General features: G+C 37.8%; 1 protein-coding gene across 1 annotated transcript in view; it reads left to right on the top strand.

Moving 5' to 3' along the window:
- neb (nebulin) overlaps window positions 1-20458 on the top strand; it is a 65571-nt gene extending 45113 nt beyond the window's left edge. Inside the window, exons 113-141 of the mRNA XM_079822410.1 lie at window positions 62-166; window positions 250-354; window positions 455-565; window positions 669-779; window positions 860-961; window positions 1430-1534; window positions 1971-2060; window positions 3818-3931; window positions 4042-4146; window positions 6126-6230; window positions 6802-6906; window positions 7341-7451; window positions 8535-8645; window positions 9022-9135; window positions 9246-9350; window positions 9736-9840; window positions 10126-10230; window positions 10746-10838; window positions 11220-11312; window positions 12084-12176; window positions 13113-13205; window positions 13957-14049; window positions 14486-14578; window positions 14960-15067; window positions 17072-17258; window positions 17448-17540; window positions 17705-17848; window positions 19379-19482; window positions 19618-20458. Coding sequence (XP_079678536.1) covers window positions 62-166; window positions 250-354; window positions 455-565; window positions 669-779; window positions 860-961; window positions 1430-1534; window positions 1971-2060; window positions 3818-3931; window positions 4042-4146; window positions 6126-6230; window positions 6802-6906; window positions 7341-7451; window positions 8535-8645; window positions 9022-9135; window positions 9246-9350; window positions 9736-9840; window positions 10126-10230; window positions 10746-10838; window positions 11220-11312; window positions 12084-12176; window positions 13113-13205; window positions 13957-14049; window positions 14486-14578; window positions 14960-15067; window positions 17072-17258; window positions 17448-17540; window positions 17705-17848; window positions 19379-19482; window positions 19618-19791 — 3177 coding nt within the window. The 3' untranslated portion in view covers window positions 19792-20458. The remainder of the gene's footprint in view (window positions 1-61; window positions 167-249; window positions 355-454; window positions 566-668; window positions 780-859; window positions 962-1429; window positions 1535-1970; window positions 2061-3817; window positions 3932-4041; window positions 4147-6125; window positions 6231-6801; window positions 6907-7340; window positions 7452-8534; window positions 8646-9021; window positions 9136-9245; window positions 9351-9735; window positions 9841-10125; window positions 10231-10745; window positions 10839-11219; window positions 11313-12083; window positions 12177-13112; window positions 13206-13956; window positions 14050-14485; window positions 14579-14959; window positions 15068-17071; window positions 17259-17447; window positions 17541-17704; window positions 17849-19378; window positions 19483-19617) is intronic.
- Window positions 20459-21258: the final 800 nt, after the last annotated feature.

Genomic DNA, 21258 nt, shown 5'->3' with positions numbered 1-21258 from the left:
GGTTTCAGTTTTATAGAGAATAATTACAGATTAATGAACTGATTTCTTTTGTAATTCACAGGTTGAGTACAAGTATGATAAGGAAATGCTGAAGGGCTGCGTAATGTCAATCACTGATGATAAATGCACTCTTTTGGCTAAGAAGAACTCTGAGCTCTCTAGTGATGTGAGTGCCATTTTCCATATGGGGCATTTGAAAATCAACATATACAACTAGTTAAACTAACGGAAATTGTCACGGTTCTTTAGGTGAAATACAGGGAGAAGTATGAGAAGGCCAAGGGCCATTACGTGGCTGTCCATGACACACCTCAAATCCTTCATGCTAAATCAGTGGCCAATCTTGTGTCTGAGGTATGGCACCAATATATGTTATTATAATCGATATAAGGCTTTGTAAACCATTTGTTCCTGTATCATTTATAAATTCATGTTTTATAAAAATGTTCTGCAGAGCAAATACAAGGAGGCCAGCAAAAAGGATCACCAGTCGGGTGGCTTCACTACACTTGCTGAAACTCGTGACACAGTCCACAGCAAAGAGATGGGCAAAATCACAAGTGCTGTAAGTTGAAATACTCAATTTTCTATTATAAGAAACCTCAATTGTAGGGATTATACTGTATTGTGATCACCAATCATAATCATCTCACATGATCTTTCCACAGAAATTGTACAAGCAAAAGTTTGAGAAGGAGAAAGGCAAGTCTAATTACAACCAAATGATTGCGCCACCTGAAGTGCAACATGCCATGGAAGTGGCCAAAAACCAAAGCAATGTAAGGAACTAACATGTATCTGCTGCAAATAATAGTCTCAGACAGAGATCATTTTAACTCTCACGTCTCTCCTTGTTTAGATCGCCTATAAGCAGGAAGCTAAAGCCAAGTTGACATACACCTCGGTTGCTGACCGCCCAGACATCAGGAAAGCCACTCAAGCTGCTAAGCTCGTCAGTGAGGTGAGGGTCACTTTAAAGGGGCAGTTCACCCAAAAATGTATCAATCACTCACCCTTATTGCGTTCCTAGCCCACAAGACTTTAATTCAACACATTAAGCATCACATTTGCGTTTACCATATTTGATGTGCTCCATGTATGTATGTTGATAAATGTTTATAAGTGAATGTTAAACCTGTTTATCATATAAAGCAAGCATGTCTTATCAGAAGACTTGGATTAAACCACACAATTTATATGAATTTATATCTCTTTATCACTTATCCATTGAAAGTTTTGGTGGAATTAAACTTCAATGGAGGGTAAGAAATCTCTTGTGTAGTCTTTTTGGATTTGGAACCACTCGAGGCTGAGTAACCGATGACAGAGTTTTATTTTTTTGGGTGTAGTATTCAAACCTCTGTAGTGAAGTCTTGACAAAGAAAAACATGTATTGTTATAGTAAAGGTTGCAAAAATTGTTCTTGTAGATCGGATACCGTGATAAAGCTCGTCAGGAGGCCAGCCGTGGTGGAACGCTGCTCGGCCGTCCTGATATTGCCCTGGCCACTGAGGTGTCCAAACTGACCAGTCAGGTAATACCATTAGCTACTCCACTCTAGACATCATGTGATCCATAGACTTTCATTGTATTCATCCGCAAGGAACACAGGTTTAATTTGAAGCCACTGGATATGTACTTGACACTGGTTTCCTGACACCTTCACCACCATGGCAGCGGCATGTCATCATTATGCAGTAGTACTCAAAGATAACTGTAGTGGTAGAACGCCTCATCAGTGCTTCTCATGCCCATCAGCATTAATACCGCCATTGTCTATGTGAGCCCTGAGTGTCTCTTGTAATCTGTTCCACTCCATCTGCTTACCTATCTACCCTGTATTTATTCATGTCTATCCATCTGACTCTTTTTCTTTCTCTGTAATCCATCTATCTGTTTATTCATCATTCATTTTCTCTGTTCTGTCCCATCTCATTGATGTTACCCTGCCATTTCACTGCGCTTTGTAGGTGGAGGAAAAGCCATCCCTCCATGGTGCTGCCTCCATTGACACTCCTCAGATGCGGCACATTAAGAAAATGAGTGCCCTGACTAGTGATGTAAGAAGGGTCCCTGACCCCTGGCCCCTGGGGGCAGCATTTGCACTTCTCTGTCTGTCTAGTGTCTGTTCTTTTTCCCTTGGACTGACCGAGTCGTTGTACTCCAGTGGCACTCAATTTGATAAGATTTGATGAAGATTTTTGGGTACTGCAGAAATCGAAATATTCTTGTTGAGTTTCACTGTTTTTGCCCACTCAATTTTACATTCCCACCCATTTGGCTTTTTGCGTCTTTTTGTTGCTGATTTTGTCTCTTTTTGTGTTTGTTTTGCAAGCTTTTGCCTTGTTGCCAGGCATAGGCTTATAGACCAGCACTCTATCACAGTTTTATTTTGTCATTTTTGTCACCCATTTCAGACTATTTGTCTGGCATGCAAATTGTTTTTGGACGTATGAATGACCTGTATCTCTTGTTCAAATCGTCAAAAGTGGTGTCCCCTTTTCTGTTGCATTCTTTGACATGCTGTTGTATCGAGGAGTGTGCAGATACAATAAGCTACACTATTATTCATCAGTTATATGATGTGGTGAATTAAATAAATACTAATTGATTTCACTGCTACCTTTTAGACGCCAAAAACACACTTGATGATTGACTTTATTTTGCACAGTATTAATAGCAATTATTTTGTCTACACACTCCTCATGTGACTCTCTTTGCTTGATGTCATACATTTGATTCCTCCACAGATCTGGAGCTTTTTTTTTCTTTCTCAGAATCTTTGGGAAAAGATTCAACATCTTTACCACTTTCCCTCCAGTTAAAGCTGAAGTGTGTCATTTTTCTTTAAGTAGGCTTAGATCACCGAAAAATGAAAATTCTGTCACAATTTACTCATTTTGTTCAAAATCCATGAGACTTTTATCTTTGAAACACAAATGAAGATATTTTTATGGAATCTGAGGGAGTTCTGTCCCTATTTTGAACCTCCACTCATCCAAAAATTTGATGCATAAAAAAGATTTCTAGAATCTTCATCTGGGTTATATTTTTGGGCGAACTAACCCGTTAAGGACAAGTACAAACATATTTTGGCACTATCAAAACATTAACATTGATCTAACCAATGTTTTGAGTTTGGGGCAGGATTTTCTGTTTGTTTGACCAATGGCAAACAGATGAAATGTTAGGAAACCTTTTGTTTGACCACTGTCACTTCTTTAGCAATAGAGTGTGTCGGGTTCTGGAAGTAAAAATCTATTTCATTTTCTCCATAAGGGAATTGATTTTTAACGATAACTTTAAAACCTTTAAAAACAAACCTACTGTAAGCAACAAGGTTAACCAATTATGTGCTTTTGTTGAAGCCATCAGCCCACATTTTTCCAAATTATTTTTTAACTGGAATTTCTGTTAAACATTACCCATGAAACTGTAATTCAATCTTTTTTTTTAATCAGTCTCAGCACTGTTGCACTCTTTTGGTTCAGTAATGCTAGTGGCACAGAAATCACACACTTCAGCTTTATGTGCACACAAACAGTAGATGTTGGATGCTTTTGAATGCTCTGAACTTTGTGTTGGTCATCCCATTTGGGGCTAGTACAATGTGAACTTGAATTGTACTGTATTAGACCCAACTGAAACCCTGTTGTAACGAGATTCTTTTCAGTTTTCCCTTTCTTTCCACTGATGATTGCATGAAACGATTCAGTTGAAATTCATGTCTCTGTGCTTTTGCAAGCATTTTGGCTGATACGACAGAGAACATACATCACTAACAGCAACTAACAATGTCACTGTCCTCTCTCAAAAGTTGAAGTACAAGGAGAAGTTTGACAAGGAGATGAAAGGAAAGAGACCACAGTATGACTTGAAGAACAGCAAGATTTATCAGACTCTGAAGGATGCTAGTAACCTTGCAAGCGAGGTGCTTTAAACTCTCAAAAACACATTTTATGAACAGTATTTTACCAGTCACATATCACATTGAGAAGTGTTTCTTATCATTGTGTGTTTTTGTCTGGATATTTCATACAGGTGAAGTACAAAGGTGACCTGAAGAAGATTCACAAACCTGTTACTGACATGGCTGAGTCTTTGTCAATGCAGCACAACCTGAGCACTAGCAAGCTGTCCAGTGATGTAAGAGCTTTAAAGATGGCTTCTTTTCCCTCTCATCAAACACTATAACAGTGAATTATCACATCTTCATGTAATATCGCAAGAGCCATCTATCATCCTTAGATAAACCTCTCATTTAAACTATTTACTCATTCCAGGCTATCATTTGGTAGTGACCCTCATCATCCGATTTTAAACATACTACTACTAGTTTCATTTTTGCTCTCACTTGACCTGACTGCTATTCTATTTTTCTTTTTTCTTTTTTTATTAACCTGCCTAGTGCTATTCTAAAAGCACTCTAACATCTCATTTTTTTCAATTTTTTTCCTTTGATAACAATTCATGGTACATATTTTAAATCATATTTAAACTTCCCTGGATGCCTTTTTATTCATTTTTTTCATTCCTTTTTCATTTTCATTGGAATGTGTGCATATAAACTAGAAGTTGGCTTGACACAGCTTTATATAAACATTTAGGTTATTGTTATAAAAAGACCATTTTATTGCCAAAAGTATTGGGACACCCCTCCAAATCATTGAATTAAGGTGTTCCAATCACTTCCGTGGCCACGGGTGTATGAAATCAAGCACCTAGGCATGCAGACTGCTTCTACAAACATTTGTGAAAGAATGGGTCGCTCTTAGGAGCTCAGTGAATTCAAGCGTGGTACCGTGATGGGTTGCCACCTGTGCAAAGTCCATTTGTGAAATTTCCTCACTACTAAATATTCTACGGTCAACTGTTAGTGGTCTTATAACAAAGTGGAAGCAATTGGGAACAGAAACTCGGCCACAAAGTGGTAGGCCACGTAAAATCACAGAGCAGGGTCAGCACATGCTGAGGCGGACAGTGCGCAGAAGTCACCAACTTTATGCAGAGTCAATAGCTACAGACCTCCAAACTTTGTGTGCCTCCAAACTGCCTTCAGATTATCTCAAGAACAGTGCATAGAGAACTTCATGGAATGGGTGCCCATGGCTGCATCCAAGCCTTACATCACCAAGTGCAATGCAAAGCATCGGATGCAGTGGTGTAAAGCACGCCGCCACTGCACTGACAATACTTGCCTGACTGCATTGTGCCACGTGTAAAGTTTGGTGGAGGGGGGGATTATGGTGTTGGGTTGTTTTTCAGGGGTTGGGCTTGGCCCCTTAGTTCTAGTAAAAGGAACTCTTAATGCTTCAGCATACCAAGACATTTTGGACAATTTCATGTTCCCAACTTTGTGGGAACAGTTTAGGGATGGCCCCTTCTTGTTCCAACATGACTACGCACCAGTGCACAAAGCAAGGTCCATAAAGACATGGATGAGCGAGTTTGGTGTGGAGGAACTTGACTGGCCTGCACAGAGTCCTGACCTCAACCCGATAGAACACCTTTGGGATGAATTAGAGCAGAGTCTGCGAGCCAGGCCTTCTTGTTTTACATCAACCTCACAAATGCGCTTCTAGATAATGGTCAAAAATTCCCATAAATACACTCCTAAACCTTGTGGAAAGCCTTCCCAGAAGAGCTGAAGCTATTATAGCTGCCAACGCCATATTAAACCCTACGAATTAAGAAGGGGATGTTAAGAATGAGAAAGTTAATGTGCATCTAAAGGCAGGCATCCCAAAACGTTTGGCAATATAGTGTATGATTGATTGGTAAAGATATAACACACAGTCTGAAGTTCTGTGTAGAGTTTGGTGGATGTAGTTTGAAATCTCTAATGGGTGATATATCGAATATTTAATATAATATTACATTATTAGTATGATTAGATTTGTTGAAGTTTAAGCCATCTTGTTCATTCCATTCTCAGTGTCATTATTCAGCCTTCTTCATGTTATGTGCACGACAGCCATCAGTCTTTTCTTCTTCTTTTCTTCTTTTCTTGGTCACCACTTTCTTTTTCATTTTTGGTCAATTTTGGCCTTTTCAATGTGGGAGAGATGAAACGCTGGATTTCCATTTTGTTTTATTGAGCTGCTTTATTGGGCGTTCCTCTTTAGTACCAGTACAAGAAGAAGTTTGAGGAGAGTAGGGGTCACTACCTTATGATATCCGACACACCTGAGCAGCTTCACCACAAAGAGGCATCAGAGCTGCAAAGTCACGTAAGTCACATACAGTTCTGAAGCTTTCTGCAGCTGGCGCCACCTGCTTCTCTGTGTGTGATTCTTCACATGTTGGACCTGTTTATTTAATTTCAGCTAACTTGTCAGTCTTATGCAGCTAAACTAGATTTATTTATCATTTACATTTTATATGTTTGGTTAGTTTGTGCTGTAAAACTGCTTTACAAGGACTTGTCTGTACGTTATGCAAAAACAAAGTTGTAAAAGTGAGTCACTCCGCTATTAACGTCTGAGACATTTTATATTGTGAAAAAACATAAACATCCATTTGATTTTTTATGAATTTTCCACACTGTTGGGCCTATATTAAACTCACTTTCAGGAGTCTCAGTGCTTCGGAACATAATATGGCAGATTAATCAACCTCCAGTAGCCTATATATATATATATATTTAAAAAAAACAATAGCCTACACTCCACAAAAAGATTCAGTTTGCAAAAAGGCTGTGGTCTTTGCTTGACAAGCATTATTCAGGAAACCATTAAATGAATCCGTTCAGCTTTTTTCTATTTGTATGTCATTCACTTTTGGGCTTTTGTCTGACTACAGGTGAAGTATAAGGAGAAATATGAGAAAGAAAGAGGCAAAGCCATGCTGGACTTTGAGACTCCTACTTACGTGACTGCTAAGGAGGCTCAGCATATGCAGAGTCAGGTAAATACTGCTGCCAAAGCTCAGTGTATTCAATGCATTCAATGCAATGGTAGCGTATATTGCTCAAGTTTACTTAGTATTTCTCAGTCATTCACACTGGGTTACAAATTCAAATTCAAACAGTGTGCTTTTATGTGGATACAAATGTTGTGATGCTGGTAAGTTATTGGGACACCACAATTTCCAACTAGGACCCATGGATTTATGGTAGGTAGGTATGTATGTGTTAGGTGCTTATAGTTATGGCTGTTTTGATAGTGTCCTGTACAACACGCTGATGGGAGAAAACGTTTTAAATGAACATCAAGATACTCAAAACATTATATGAACTGTGTCACACTCTTCGACTGAGGAACCAGTGTGACCCTGGTGTACTAAACCCGTATGCCTGAAGCTTCATGTATCTCCCACTCTTCTATATTTGTGGCGGATAGAAAGAGTATAAGAAGGACTTTGAGATGACAATGAAAGGAAAGAACCTCTCTGGGTTGGAGGTCACCCCTGCCATGATGCATGTCAGACACGCCACGAAAATTATTAGCGAGGTAACACGAAGCCCTTATATTCTCTTCCTTCCATCCTGGTAATAATACTAAGACCACATACACATTATAATCCTTACATGAGTGTCTTTGAAGTTCCCAGTTACACCCAAGTAGGTGATGGTTAGTATGCATGAACCATCCTTCCGCTGTAATACACTCTCAGTAATTCCCTTCCCCTTCCAACATCTGTGTGTGTGTGTTTTCTGTTGTTGCTCGTTTTAACAAGGTTCCAACAGTCATGAAAAACCTGGATTTCTAGGTTTCCAGAAATTGTGATTCCTGGCCAGGCAAAGTTATGACAATTATTAAAATCCCATGTTATGCTCACAATATATCATTATGCAATCTCTTTCAAATTATTTTTATTGATATTTAAATTGTTCATGTTTGACTGGAAATCTCATTGAAATTCACTGATCAAAAGATGTAGGAACCCTGTTATTAATGTTTTCATTTTTTCATGGTCAAATCTCTTTGTTTTGAGTCCACTGTACTTTAGTTACCCTGTGCATGCACATTAATTAACATTTGATTTGATTTCATTTTAACCTCTTTTTAGATCTTGAATATACTGGATCGTCATCATTTATTTATTTATTTTTGTTTATTTTTTAAATGATTTTATTTTAACCTCTTTAGATGTTGATTACCATGAATATTCAGCATGCACATGAAATAATATTTAATTATTTTTTTTTTTATTATTATTATTATAATTTTATTGTAACCTCATTAGATCTTGGTTTGGCTTTAAAATGATATGAATGCTGCAAAAAGAATCTATATGTTAAAGAGTCTCAGACATTGTTTTTGTCAATATTCTTGCCTGTGACATTTGTGATTTGTATTTTGTCTTTATCAGGTTGCTTTTCAAACTCAGCAATGCATTTGCTCTAAGGCGATTATGTTCAATTACTTGTTGTGTATGGACATCATGCACCTTAATTATAGTCTGTGCGTGAAGCATTATCTCAAACCCAGAGCAAATGTTTGATGACGTTGAAATATCAGTGGCCGCAGTACTGTGTCTGTGTCTGTGTGTGCTATGTGTCTGCAGTATTTCTGTTCTTCTCCGCCTTGTAGAAAGAGTACAGGAGGGATCTAGAGGAAGGGGTGAAGGGTAAAGGGCTTACAGTGCTGGAGGAAACTCCTGAGTTACTGAGAGCAAAGAATGCTACTCATATCCTGTGTGAGGTAGGATGGCCAAAGCTCAAATTGACTTATCTTACCTGTAGTCCTCTCCCACAACGCCACTTCCTCCTCATCACACTAATCAGGCGGAAACTGGTCATTTTGCCTCTTGCTAATGAGAAAACTAATCAAGCTAATGGACTTTCACTATGAAACTCCCACTAAATGTCACTTTGTCTTTCAATTCTAAATGGTCTCCCTTATTTTTCTTCGTTTTCTTTCACAGCTTTGACGTTAATATCATCTAATATTTCTTCTTCTTCTTCTTCTTTAGTTTGTATGCTACTTTTTATTGTGTTTGTACCCCACATGAATGCTTCTTGGCGTGAATGTTAAGATCACTGATAAACATGATCTAATTTCTGCCCAATTCCTGCAGAGAGAGTACAAGAAAGGATTGGAGCAAGATATCAAGGGAAAAGGCATGTTGGCTTTGGCCACTGACACTCCAGACTTCTTGAGGGCAAAGAACGCCACAGATATCCTCAGTCAGGTACACAGATGATCTCCAACCCTTCAATTCAGTATTTCAGAGGTGATTCCCTCAAATATTAGCACCAACATTTCAACAATACATTGATTTCTGGTTCATTTGTTTTCCAGTCCAAGTACAAGCAGAATGCTGAGCATGACAGAGCCACATATACCTCAGTCATTGACACCCCTGACATCCTCCACGCTCAGCAGATCAGGAACCTTGTTAGTCAGGTATGAGGTTTGCCTCTTTGAGAAATTTCCTTTTTTTAAAAGAAAATTACTTTGTTAGTGTTTATTGCTAGAGTCGTGTATTGGTAGAAAATGACCTATTTTTACACTATATTAAGATGTTTGGAACTGTAAGCACATTTTGGTAAAAGGTTTGCAAAATTTCCACATAACAATGAATAGAAAACAAAATGGTTCCTTTCATTTTTCAACTTGACCCTCTGAGGTTGATTTATGATCAGTTTCTGAAAGTTAATCACCACTTTTTACTATTTTTTTTAGACATTTTAACAGTTTTAGGATCTGTTTAGGAGCTGTAAGTCTAATCTGCTATTCAGAGCCACTGTTTTATGATTTGTATGATTCAACTTTGTATTTAACCTAATAGAAAAAGTACAAGGAGGAGGCTGAGAAGACCATGTCCCACTATGTGCCTGTGTTGGACACTCCTGAGATGCAAAGAGTGCGCGAGAACCAGAAGAACTTCAGCACCGTAAGTGTTTCTCTACGGGCTTTGAGCCAGTCCATATTATGTTCCTGTTTTATTCATCTTAGCCTAGATGTGGTATTTGAATCCTTTGTTGTCTTTGGTCCCTGTCTTTCATGTGTTTGTCTATGAAAAATAAAGAAGAGAGACAAGAGTAGGCTTGTAGATTTGTTAGTTGTCCATTTTAATAATACACAATTCTCCTGATTTTGGAACATTTTTGGTTGCACTGTTTTCTCTTGTTGCATTTTTGTGTCATTTTTGACTGCCTTTGTGCTCTTTTCTTTTTAGCTTCAGTACCAGATTGACCTTAAAAACAGTAAGGGCAAAGTTTCAGCAGTAAAGGACACTCCTGAAATGCTTCGTGTTAAAGAAAATACAAAGAATTTCAGCTCGGTACCTATACTGCCTAATGAGTATATGTTTTTTCAACATTCTAACCACAATTTTTTTTTGTTGGTTTTTGCTCTTTTTTCTATTCTCATTTCTTGCTTTACACCACCTTTTCCTTTTTTTCTGTACTACAACCACAAGTTAACATTTCTTGACATCCAGCTCTTTTTATATAATATAAATATAGATATCCTAAACAGAACTTAGTCTAATACTTATAGTCATAAACTAGCAAAGCCACTAACAGTAATCATCAAATTTGATGCTGTTGACCTTTCTTCATCCTAAACAGTAGCTCTAACCATTTTACAAGCCTAATATATTTTACCTCTTTGGTTTGTATCCGTTTTGTGTGTTTGAAATGTTTTAGTTTTTTTGTTTGTTCATCTCTTCTCAAATGTTCAGTCTGTTTTTATGTTGCTAGGGCACATTCTGAAGCGTCCCCAGACAAAACAAATGAAAACGACTTATCCTAAGAGATAAAAATCAAATGTTATTATGCTTATACAATTCTAAAGATCCAGTACAAGGAGGAGCTTGGGCAAGGAACAGCGATAGCTGAAACCCCTGAGATGGAGAGGGTTAAACGCAATCAGGAGGCTATTAGCACGGTACTCTGTGTTGTGACCCAGCCATTCACCCTGCTTACCCTAAAAAAAACAACATAATGCCTCCTTTAATTACAATTTTAATCAAAGAAAATCTGTCAGCATTCTAAAAAAATTAATGTCAACACAAACGTTCATTTTAATATAGACCATATAATATGAAGTATAAATAGCCACCACCTAACATGTCCATATATTTATCCATCTTCATCAGACAGTGGTCCCAAGACTTGACTAGTATTGCATTGTTAAAACACTCAACCTCTCCTCTCTTTTTTACCTTTTCTTCCCTTTTCTGCATAAATGTGTCAATTCTCTGACTTAATCACTTTTTTGATCCTGTCAACTATTCCATGCTCCTAATGGACCTGAAATGTGTATTAGATTAAATACAGGGATTCACTAAGTCAAGGCATTTCTATACCTGACCTTCCTGAGGTGAAGCGTGTGCGGGACACTCAGAAGAACATCAGCTCGGTAGTGTTTTTCTCTTTGAGGAAGACTCCTTGCTTTAACCATTTTACTGTATACTCTCATTCTTCATCTTTATCAATCTTCATCAAGTCTCATATCACCCCTTCCGATTATTGGTAAGGATAAACATCTCTAAATAAGCCAAAAGCTCCCCTTCACTATTTTATGTATATATATTTTTTCTCCATACTTTACCATTCAAAATTGTTGGGAGCCTATAAGATCTTATGTTCTCTCAGGATGTTTATTTGATCAAAAATAGAGTAAAAACAGAACTGTTCTGAAATATTATTAAAATTGAACAGCGTAATTACTCCAGTCTTCAGTGTAACATGATCCAGAAATTATTTTAATATGCTGATTTGCTGCTCAAGAAACATTTCTGACAAACAGCTGTGCTGCTTAACATTTTGTGGAAACCATGATGCACTTTTTTTCATGATTCTTTGATGCATTTATTTAAAATAGAAATAATTTGTAGCATTATAAATTATACTTCTTATCTTACTTTGATCAACTTTATGCATTCTTGCTGAATGAAAGTATTAAATTAAAGTAAAAATCTCACTGACCCCAAACTTTTGAACGGTAGTGTTCATACCTTGCAGCATATGACCAAATTATTTACCCTACCACTTTGTTTTCTTGCGAGAGATCAATGTTCTTTTTCTGATATTTTACACACTTTTGTTTTCATGCATTTTGTATGTTTCATTGTAACCATTTTTTTTTGTCTTTGTTTATTTTTGCCCCATTGCCCCTACATGTTTAAAGATCCAATACAAGGAAGATTTGGGAGGAGGGACTTCTATTTCAGAAACGCCAGAGATGGAGAGAGTTAAACGAAATCAGCAAAATATTAGCACGGTACACTGCGGTGTGACCCTCTATCCCACCCAAAAAAACATTCCCTGTTCCTCATCTCTCCATCATCTAAAAAACCCTTTAGCCTCCATCTAGTCCCTTTAGTGACCCCAAGCATCAAATCCATTATTCATAACAATAGTTGTAACTCTCGTGTAGCTCATGTGACAAAATCCTGTGTTCCCTTTTTTCAGTAATACTTAATATTTATTTAGATGCAGGCTAATAATTAGCAACTGATTCTTCCATGTAATAATTGTGTACCAGACCATAAAAATACCTTTTTTCCCTTTTTTCCTACACAAAAAGTCTGTAAGATCTTATGCTCACTCAGGATGTGTTTATTTGATCAAAAATACAGAGAAAAAACAGAAATGTTCTGAAATATTATTACAATTTAACAGAACTCTGAATATATGTTTAAATGTAATTTATTGCTGTGATGGCAAAGCTGAATTTTCAGCGTTGTTACTCCAGTCTTCAGTGTCACATGATCCTCCAGAAATCATTCTAATATGCTGATTTGTGGCTCAAGAAACATTTCTGATTATTATCAATGTTAAAAACAGTTGTGCCGCTTAATATTTAGTGGAAAGCATGATACACTTTTTTTCATGATTCTTTGAGAAATCATTTGTTGCATTATAAATGATACTTGATTTGTTACTTTGATCAACTTAATGCATTCTTGCTGAATGAAAGTATTCATTTTTTTTTTTAAATCTCACTGACCCCCAAACTTTTGAATGGTAGTGTTCATACCTCGCAGCAAATGACCAAATTATTTACCCTACCACTTTGTTTTCTTGAGAGAGATCAATGTTCTTTTTCTGATATTTTACACACTTTTGTTTTCATGCATTTTGTATGTTTAATTGTAACCATTTTTTTGTCTTTGTCTTTGTTTATTTTTGCCCCATCGCCTCTACGTGTTTAAAGATCCAATACAAGGAAGATTTGGGAGGAGGGACTTCTATTTCAGAAACGCCAGAGATGGAGAGAGTTAAACGAAATCAGCAAAATATTAGCACGGTACACTGCGGTGTGACCCTCTATCCCACCCAAAAAAACATTCCCTGTTCCTCATCTCTCCATCATCTAAAAAACCCTTTAGCCTCCATCTAGTCCCTTCAGTGACCCCAAGCATCCAATCCATTATTCATAACAATAGTTGTAACTCTCGTGTAGCTCATGTGACAAAATCCTGTGTTCCCTTTTTTCAGTAATACTTAGAATGTATTTAGATGCAGGCTAATAATTAGCAACTGATTCTTCCATGTAATAATTGGGTACCAGACCATATAAATACCTTTTTTCCCTTTTTTTTTTTCTTCTCTCTATACAACACCATGTAGGTAATATCTTTGTATTGTTGATCAACTTTACCAACACAATTGCTTTGCTCCAAAACTTAGTAAGCTGCCAACCAAGGGAGCATTTGAAGGCATCATAGGCACACTCCTGACCCAAAGGCTGTTGTGAAAAGTTGACAACTTTATGTATCTTTATGCTTGAGAAATACTTAGTGGGTCGAGTCTCTGATGCTAAATGCTGTTTATGTAGTATATAAAACTGCTGCCTGTGTTGTGATCTACAAGTATGCCTCTTATGGGCACTTTTAATGCAATTTTAGAAGGTAGACGCCTGCGTAGGCAGCGAGGAGGCTAGGGTCTGGACAGAGCTAATAATGTTGTGTATGTCATCTTTGTGGATGTTCGTTCTGTTGCTGTTTGGTTCGTGTTTGTGTTGTTTATTTGATATGTGGTAATTAATTCTTGGGTAGATAAAATACAAGGATTCCCTGGGTCAAGGCACGGCCATATCGGACCTCCCCGAGATGAAGCGGGTCAGAGAGAATCAGAAGCACATCAGCTCGGTAGTGGAAGCTCCACAGGGTTTACTTGAGTGGCTCTGTTCCCCATTAACGCTTTCAGTATACTTCTTCATTTTCCATGCTTACAATGCCATCAAAATGAAGCGTATGAAATGTAATGCTTAAACCTCATTTTCATCTAATGTAATTCACCACATCATATTCCAGCATAGTTAGGTCCCCTTTGCTGTGAGTTCAAACGTATGGTATTATTCAACATGCAACTTCCTAATCCAAAACGAAACCAACACCAGATATCCCAAATTTGTTGTTTTCCCTCCCCAACCAGTTTCCTCTTTTTAAATCTGGGATATAAACTCATTGTGTGTTGTGTTGCGTGTGACGTTTGATGTGACTGTGACTCTCCAGAGACTCTTGCGTCTTTCATGGTGTTTTGTGTCTGACTGGCCTCTGCGGGCGCTCTTCTTTTCTACTCTAGGTTTTGTATAAGGACCTCTCTGCCAAGGGAACGCCTGTGGTGTTCACTCCAGAGATGGAGCGGGTCAAACGGAACCAAGTGCAGATTAGCTCGGTACTCTCAGCCACTGGACATGAGTGTGTGTGTTTTCCGCGTGTAAAGTAACTGCTCTAATACCCTCATTTCACATAGGAGGCTAATAATATTAACTTTATTCTTCCATGATATGCTGAATTTAATTCTTTAACTGATCATCATCATCACTACAAAGCTTCATCTCGGGACCCACCTACTTTTAATCCAGCCCTCTGAAGATCCTTCTAATTCATCTGTCTGAATTCACAATAACACCCAGGGTTGTGCTGATGGATGTCATATTCATGTCCTTTGTGTGTCTAATGTCCTGATCCCCCGGTGTGTCTTCCACAGGGTCTTGATACATAATCATTATCCAGGTTTCTAATCTATGTATTTGCGGTGTTGTCTTTTGTCCAGGTTCTGTACTCTGACAGCTTCCGTAAGCAGGTGCAGGGCAAGGCCGCCTTTGTGCTGGACACCCCTGAGATGAGACGTGTTAAAGAAACCCAGCGTAACATCTCTGGAGTAAGAGAACATTTACTTGACCTTTATCAACGTATTCCAATGTACTGAATTTTCCATATTATATGAAGGTCAACCCTGTTGCATTCAAAAGGAGTTAAACGTTACAAGGTTGAGGATTAGTGTAAGTTACAGTCAGTTCTACAGCAAGTAGATTATATGCTAAGAACAGAGTTGAAATAACTTACAAATTGCTAGTTGTCAGACTAGTTCTTAAGTCACAATCTTAACAGAGGCTATGTATGGCATCATACACTAAACAACTGAGGATCACACACTACCACACAACCGGACTTTCAAGTCATTCTTAAAACAAACTCAAATAGAAACATGTTGCTTGGAGATGCTTGACAAATGAGAACAATATTAAAAAGAGTTCTAAAATCAGTTTAAACATTTCAAACATGTATGATATCTGCCACCTGGATGGAATCAAAGTCTGAAGCTAAAATATCAGAGTCTGTACCGTACCCATCACTACTGCTAGCGATTTGATTTCGCCCTGCAACTCAGTCTGGAAACCTGTACATTCATTTCTACTGCTTCTGTTACACTTTTGCGGGAACCAATCACAGACTGGCTTGTCAACCTGACGGGCTATTGGCGGGCAGTGTTGGGGAAAGTTACTTTGAAAAGTAATGCAATACAATATTGAGTTACTCCTTTAAAAAGTAACTAATTATGTTACTTAGTTGCTTTTTAAGAAAAGTAATGCGTTACGTTACTTTTGCGTTACTTTTTCTCACCTGGGCTGGACTTGTTTGCTTTTGTACTTTTTATAACAAAATAAGTTCTATTTTTGGCCAAATGTAAAGACCCTTTCACACCAAAATTGAAATAACAAGCCTCAGGCTGAAGGAAATGCAAATTCACACGTGTACAGTAGAGGCCGCAACTCAAACAAACCTTTTAACTGTGCTGCTATTCTGGATAACTGAAGAATAGGACCCTGGAGAAAGCAGTTTAACACTTACTTCACCAATAAAAACAAAAAATCTAAAGTAATTTTTGCTTATGGTTTAACTGAATCATCAAAGGTCAGCAGCAAGTACACTGGTCAATAAAGTGAGATTAAATGCAAAAAAAAAAAATGTATTTCAAATTTGGAGGTTTGCATAGTTTTCTGATTATGCATTTGACTGATTTTATCCATTTTGAGGACTAATGAATCTTATTTGTACAAGTGAGATTAGTAAACCCATGCTCACATTTAGTCTAGAACTACAATAACCCTCATTTTTACACACAACGCCTCTACACTTATGATTTTTCTCAACATTGGGACAATAGAGCTGTCAGTCAATAAATGGGAGAACAAAGTAACTTGCGTTACTTATTTGAAAAAGTAACTCAGATATTGTTTTGTAATTTTTAAAAGTAGTGCGTTACTTTACTAGTTACTTGAAAAAGTAATCTGATTACGTAACTCAAGTTACTTGTAATGCGTTACCCCCAACACTATTGGCGGGTTTAACACGATGATGGATAGAGAAGCGATGGGTCGTTGCCCGTTGACCACGCCATTTTGTGGTATGATTGGTTGAAAGACTATCCAATTGCGTACAGTCATTTAATTTATGCTCGTTTATCACGCCTCTTGTGCAGTAGAAAATACAGAGCAGACTCCCGAGACCAATGTTCAATCTTATATTGAGCTTGGTCTGGTGATAGCCAGACATCACTACACAATTTTCAGCAAAATCTGTCAATTCACCTGCCCACAATATGCAGACTGGCTCTGGCACTGACAACTTAATTTTTTTAAAACCTGTGCCCTCGTAATCTTAAATCAAAAAAATTCCCCTCCTTCTTGCAGCGACATCTTTTCTCTGATGATGTGTTTACTGGCGTGAGGGCATTTTTATTCTCATTTGGGAAGCCATTTCACTATGAGAGTACACAATGGAGAAGAAAAGATAATCAAACTTCCGACTATAAATGTATTGCTGCTATAGCAGGTACTTTGTGTCTCCTGCCTCATGTTTTGCTGTCTATTGCTCCTGTCAGGTCAGATACCACCAGGACTTTGAGAAGAGTAAGGGCAGCTTCACTCCCACCATCTCTGACCCCATAACTGAGCGTGTGAAGAGGAACACAGAGGACTTCAGTGACATCAACTACCGCGGCATCCAGAGACGTGTGGTGGAGATGGAAAGGAGACGCGCAGAGGAACACGATCAGGAGACCACCACTGGTCAGCTGACACACACTGTTTCCTGTACACGCTAAACACACTTGAGTTTAGAAACGGATTTCTCTTCCTATAAATCTAGAAAAGCATGACGCTTATGTAACGAATCATATATAAATGATACACAGAAACCAAATGAGTTTTAAACAGATGAGAGACAATCACTAAAACTGGGTTTACGTTTTCTCAAAGACCTGCGTGTGTGGCGCACAAACCCTGGCTCTGTCTTTGACTATGACCCTGCCGAGGACAACATCCAGTCCAGAAGTCTTCACATGATGTCAGGTGAGTCACTGCACCAAAAAGGCCTTATTACACGGCTCTTGATGTTCTACTACATAATTCCTTACACTGTGAATCTGTGGTTGTATATTTATCTGCCACTTTCTTTGATTGAAGAAAGTCTGTGAAAGAGGAAGGAACATTGACATGTTTGTCCCTTTATTCAGTCCAAGCCCAGCGCCGCAGCAAGGAGCACTCCCGCTCCACCAGCGCAATGAGTGGGGTGGGAGATGAGAAATCAGAGGTGTCTGAGAACGTGGACCACCATGCATCCCTCTACAGCAATGGCTTTGGTGTCTCCACTTTACACGGTACATGTTTAAAGTGCTTCATTTCTTTGGTCTTTAGGTTTGTATTAATACAGTTAGCATGGAATTAAAAATCACCCTATCTATTTTCTATAAGCATGTTAAATTTCCGTCATTTGCGAGACAACGCATTCCGGGGAAAGAGTTAAAAAAACGCTGAACTTGACCTCATAATGTTTCATCAAACTCGATCTTCCAGTGAAAATGACAGACTTCTCTGGTGTATGCCGGACTTCTCCAGTCATTTAGTCTGCTGAAAGAATTAGTTCACATTAAAATGAAAATTACTCCATGATTTACTCACCCTCGAGCCATCCTAGGTGTATGACTTTCTTCTTTCTGATGAACACAATCAGAGTTATATTAATAAATATCCTGATATTTCCAAGCTTTATAATGGGAGTGAACGGGGCTCAAAAAAAAGTGCATCCTTCCCTCATAAACGTACTCCACAAGGCTCCAGGGGAGCCTATTTTTGACCCCCTTCTGAAGTGAATCGATGGGTTTTAAATATCCCCAAAATATCCAAATTTATAAGCTTCCTATCTAGCTTCCGCAAGACCGCCTTCCATATTCAACTTACGAAGAAAGTGTAACGTCTCTCCCTGTTCAAAACCCTTACGCTACGTCCTACATCATACGTCAGTTACGCTTTTTGCGTAAGATGAATACGGAAGGTGGTTGGGCGGAAGCTAGATATTTTAATTTATAACGTGTTAAATATGGATACTTTTCTTACACAAACGCATCGATTCACTTCAGATGGCCTTTATTAACCTCCCGGAGCCGTGTGGAGTACGTTTATGATGGATGAATGCAATTTTTTGAGCTTCAAATTCGTAAACCCCATTCAATGCCATTATAAAGCTTGGAAACATCAGGATATTTAATGGTAAAACCATTTGTGTTCGTCAGAAAGAAGAAAGTCATGTACACCTAGGATATCTTGAGGGTAATTTTCGTGTTAAAGTGAACTAATCCTTTAAACCCCATCCTTCCACAATCTCATTCATTTTGAGTGCATTGTCCACATCTCAATATCCAATCAGCAACCGATGGATAGTTTCATCGCAACATTAAGCATTGATATAAATTTACAAATAGATTATTAATAAAAAAAATCCAGGATTTTTGTTTAAATATTTTTGTATTATTTTTATATTAGAGGGGGTTTTTTTAAACTGAGCAAATTTTAAATAATTTTCACCAGCAATTGAAGCCACTGTTGTATGTAAATCTTAAGTTGCTTTGAATTTATTTAACCTGAAAAATCTTTAAAAATCCATTACCACATAACCTCCACAGCAGCTTGTGCTATTATGCACGTCTCAAACTGTTTAGTTCACCATATGCAACAGCATATCATTCTGTAGCAACTGTTGGAGCTTTGACGTGAAATGTAAGTGTTAATCTGGTCTACCATCTCGATGATATTTATGACGCTTGGAAAACTGCTTGTAATAAGTTAAGAAAAATACCAACTTGAAGAGATATACTGTATATGCAATTAAATCTGCTTTAAATCTCATTTAGGATACACGCAGACCAAGACTACTGAGGTTCAGCAGAGATCCTCCTCTGTGGCAACACAACAGACCACTGTTTCTTCTGTCCCCTCACATCCCTCAACCACTGGAGTAAGTACTGAGAGACCAATGCCCAACTTTGATAAACTATGCCGATACTTTCTAATATCCAAGTCTAAATATTAACAGCATATTTCATACAGTGAAGCTGGTCGTTTGATAGTCTCTCCTCTTTGCCCTAAACAGAAAACTGTCCGTGCCATGTATGACTACGCTGCTACTGACAATGATGAGGTGTCCTTCAAGGACGGTGATGTCATCGTGAACGTGCAGTCCATTGATGAGGGTTGGATGTATGGCACTGTGCAACGTACTGGAAAAACCGGTATGCTGCCTGCCAACTATGTGGAAGCCGTCTAAATACAACTACTGCCCTTTCAAACTCCTTGTGGATGGGGGAGTTTGATATCCACCAAGACAGAAACAAACATTTTATGTGTACTAATGTTAGTCTAAGTAGTTACCCTACTGTTTGTCCTCATTATTGTTATGAAATTTCGTTTGTGCCCATGTCACTAAGTCTATTGTGGTTGTGGCATGAGAAACTGACAAACTATACATACCTATTGAAGTCACAGACAATTGTATTTATCTTTTTGTTCTATTCTAACAGTTAAGTAACTGGAGCCCTTTGTTTTTGTATATTGCAATCACTACATTCAAAGAAGGCCATCCAGAAAGTTTTAATAATGAAACTTTTGCACAAAGAGAGATGGGCTCATGGTTCACTTTATATGTGAAAAGGAAAACCGAAAGTTCAGTGTTTTATAAAAACCGAACAGAGGCACTAAAGTTGCCACATGAAAAGAAAAAAGAAAAAAAAAACCTTGAAAATGTAGAGGACACGCCATCAGTTCCTCTAACGTAAAATATGTATTGATTTAAAAACGAGCCTCCTCCCTCCCTTGCTGAAGGCTGGCCACTATTTGCATGTGTGTTTTGTTTCTTTGATTCTGTAGGTGTGGGGTTAGAGGAAGATGTATACCTTGAATCAGTAGCCAATAAAGCACACCACGCTTCTGCAGTAAATCTGTTTCCTGTCATGGATTTGATAGATTTTTTTTTTATATTGGTCAACAAAAGGTTGACATTTCTTGACGTTTGAAATATTTTACCCTGCCTGGACCACAAAACCAGTCATAAGTCACACGGGTACATTTGTGGCAATAATTATATTGCAAAAATTATACATTTTTCAAAAAGCATGCCAAAAAGCATTAGGATATTAGGTAAAGATCATGTTCCATGAAGATATTTTGTAAAACTCCTACTGTAAATGTATATATTTTTAAAAGTTTTATTAGTAATAGCCGTTGCTAAGGACTTCATTTGGACAACTTTAAAGGCGATTTTCTCTATATTTAGATTTATTTTGCACCCTCAATTCCAGATTTTCAAATAGTTGTATCTCGGACAAATATTGTCCTATCCTAACAAACCATACATCTATGGAAAGCTGTTGTGATGCGTTCAATAAAACAAGCTTATGCTGCATTCATGCAATGTCGTAACTGCAATTACAAGATGCAAACCATGACATTTCTCAGACTCGTACTTAGTGTTCCACTTGCCAGAGAAATGCATATCAACGGCAAAACAAAACGGCAGCAGTCAGGTAGCACAATAAGAGCCCTGTTGTTCATTATTATTGTAACATTGTGCTGAGAGAAATGAGATAATTTAACAATCTCTCGTTTCATGATGCTTTACAGACTCATCCCATGCTTTCATTTCTAGACTCTCCAAAATTGCCTACCCTTTCTAAAAAATAAACTGGTCATTGTTAATGTTAAGCAAAAATACAATTTATTTTATTTCAATGTTCAT

This window comes from Gobio gobio (genome assembly GCF_949357685.1).
Source record: "Gobio gobio genome assembly, chromosome: 7".
In the NCBI taxonomy this organism is placed as follows: Eukaryota; Metazoa; Chordata; class Actinopteri; order Cypriniformes; family Gobionidae; genus Gobio; species Gobio gobio.
The sequence above is the reverse complement of the archived record's forward strand: the minus strand, read 5'-3'. Positions and strand labels throughout refer to the sequence as shown.